The 1,374-nt window shown below is 43.0% G+C and overlaps 1 protein-coding gene across 1 annotated transcript; it reads left to right on the plus strand.

Annotated features, from left to right (window-relative positions):
* Positions 1 to 263: 263 nt before the first annotated feature.
* Positions 264 to 1,174, plus strand: LOC116176431 (putative L-type amino acid transporter 1-like protein MLAS). Its single transcript, XM_031495001.1, has 2 exons — positions 264 to 811; positions 869 to 1,174. The coding sequence occupies exons 1-2, from the start codon at positions 620 to 622 to the stop codon at positions 1,157 to 1,159; spliced, it is 483 nt and encodes a 160-aa protein (XP_031350861.1). The 5' UTR covers positions 264 to 619; the 3' UTR covers positions 1,160 to 1,174.
* Positions 1,175 to 1,374: the final 200 nt, after the last annotated feature.

Below are 1,374 nucleotides of genomic sequence, written 5' to 3' on the forward strand. Positions count from 1 at the left end.
AAACCCAAAACAAAAACTTTGCATATAATGTGCAGGTAATTACTACTTTGAATAATAAAATCGATTTTTTCATTCATCTTTTCCTACTTGCGAGTAAGGTTAATTTGAATATCCTCGCAAACAAACAACATGTAAACGGGGTACGTAAACCCTACGAGGGTAGACCGCATGCTCCAATGGAACCACGCGTTAAACCCCCGATTTCCCAACGGAAAAAGTGGATGACGCAATTTCGGAGGAAAAAGCGTTCACCTCACTTGAATTGTTTTTATAAAACGTAATATTTGCGTGATTGCAAAATAATCGCATTCGCACGCTCATATTATAACGATCGATTTCGCCTACGTAACTTTTTTACACGCGCGTTTTTGCATAAAACCACCGATCTACGTTTGAATAATAAATTTGGGGGCAGTAGTGCGCGAGTTTACCCCCAGTGTGTGGTGAATGGGAATTTCATTCAATCAATTCGCACGTGACCAAGGGAAAATGGAGTGAGTAGGGGAGCGTCGTTGGTTTGGTCCAGAGCGTATTGATCCGCGGGCTAGAGACAAAACTTGTCGAGTTTGCCTGAAGAGCGCGTGGGGTAGTAGTCATTTTTGTGCGGAACGTTTCGAAAATGGGGGATAAAGATAAAATTGAGGACGAAATCGTCCTTAAGCCAAAGATGAGCTTAATGAATGGGATTACGGTGATCGTTGGTAGTATTATCGGTTCGGGCATTTTTGTTTCCCCCGCTGGGGTGCTCAAGTACACGGGTAGTGTGAACGTCTCGTTGATTGTCTGGACCGTCTCTGGAGTCTTTTCCATGGTAAGTTAAGTGATCCAATTCTAGTTCCGAAACGTGGGACGCCCTTTTGAATTGAAGGTGGGCGCTTATTGCTACGCAGAATTGGGGACGATGATCAAGAAGAGCGGCGCCGATTACGCTTACATAATGGAGACGTTCGGCCCGTTCCTGGCATTCATTCGATTATGGATAGAGTGCATGATCGTAAGGCCATGCTCTCAGGCAATCGTGGCACTCACCTTCAGCGTTTATGTCATGAAGCCACTTTTTCCCGAATGTCAGCCACCGGAAGACGCGGCGCGCTTGCTGGCAGTTTGCTGCATTTGTAAGTATTTTCACGAACTTGACGAGAGAGAGACTAATTGTTAAATAGAGTAATTGTGGTTGGTCTCTTATTACATTATTGTTACTTAATAGTATAATTTGATGCCTCCGATTTTGCCATTGTTGTGTCTTAAGTACACGAAACGCTATTAATGTTAATAAAAGTTCGACAGCACAGCAGGATAGGATTAATTGTTGTAGGTTTTCAACGGAGAAGAAATTTAATACTTCGCTAATTGCATTAGACTCATGAGACTTCC

This window comes from Photinus pyralis, unplaced genomic scaffold, assembly GCF_008802855.1.
Source record: "Photinus pyralis isolate 1611_PpyrPB1 unplaced genomic scaffold, Ppyr1.3 Ppyr1.4_LG7, whole genome shotgun sequence".
Taxonomy (NCBI): Eukaryota; Metazoa; Arthropoda; class Insecta; order Coleoptera; family Lampyridae; genus Photinus; species Photinus pyralis.

Coding starts and splice junctions, on each gene's coding strand:
- LOC116176431 (XM_031495001.1), top strand. CDS start 620: ATGGGGGATAAAGATAAAATTGAGGACGAAATCGTCCTTAAGCCAAAG. Junction 812..868: donor TCTCTGGAGTCTTTTCCATG/GTAAGTTAAGTG, acceptor TTTGAATTGAAG/GTGGGCGCTTATTGCTACGC.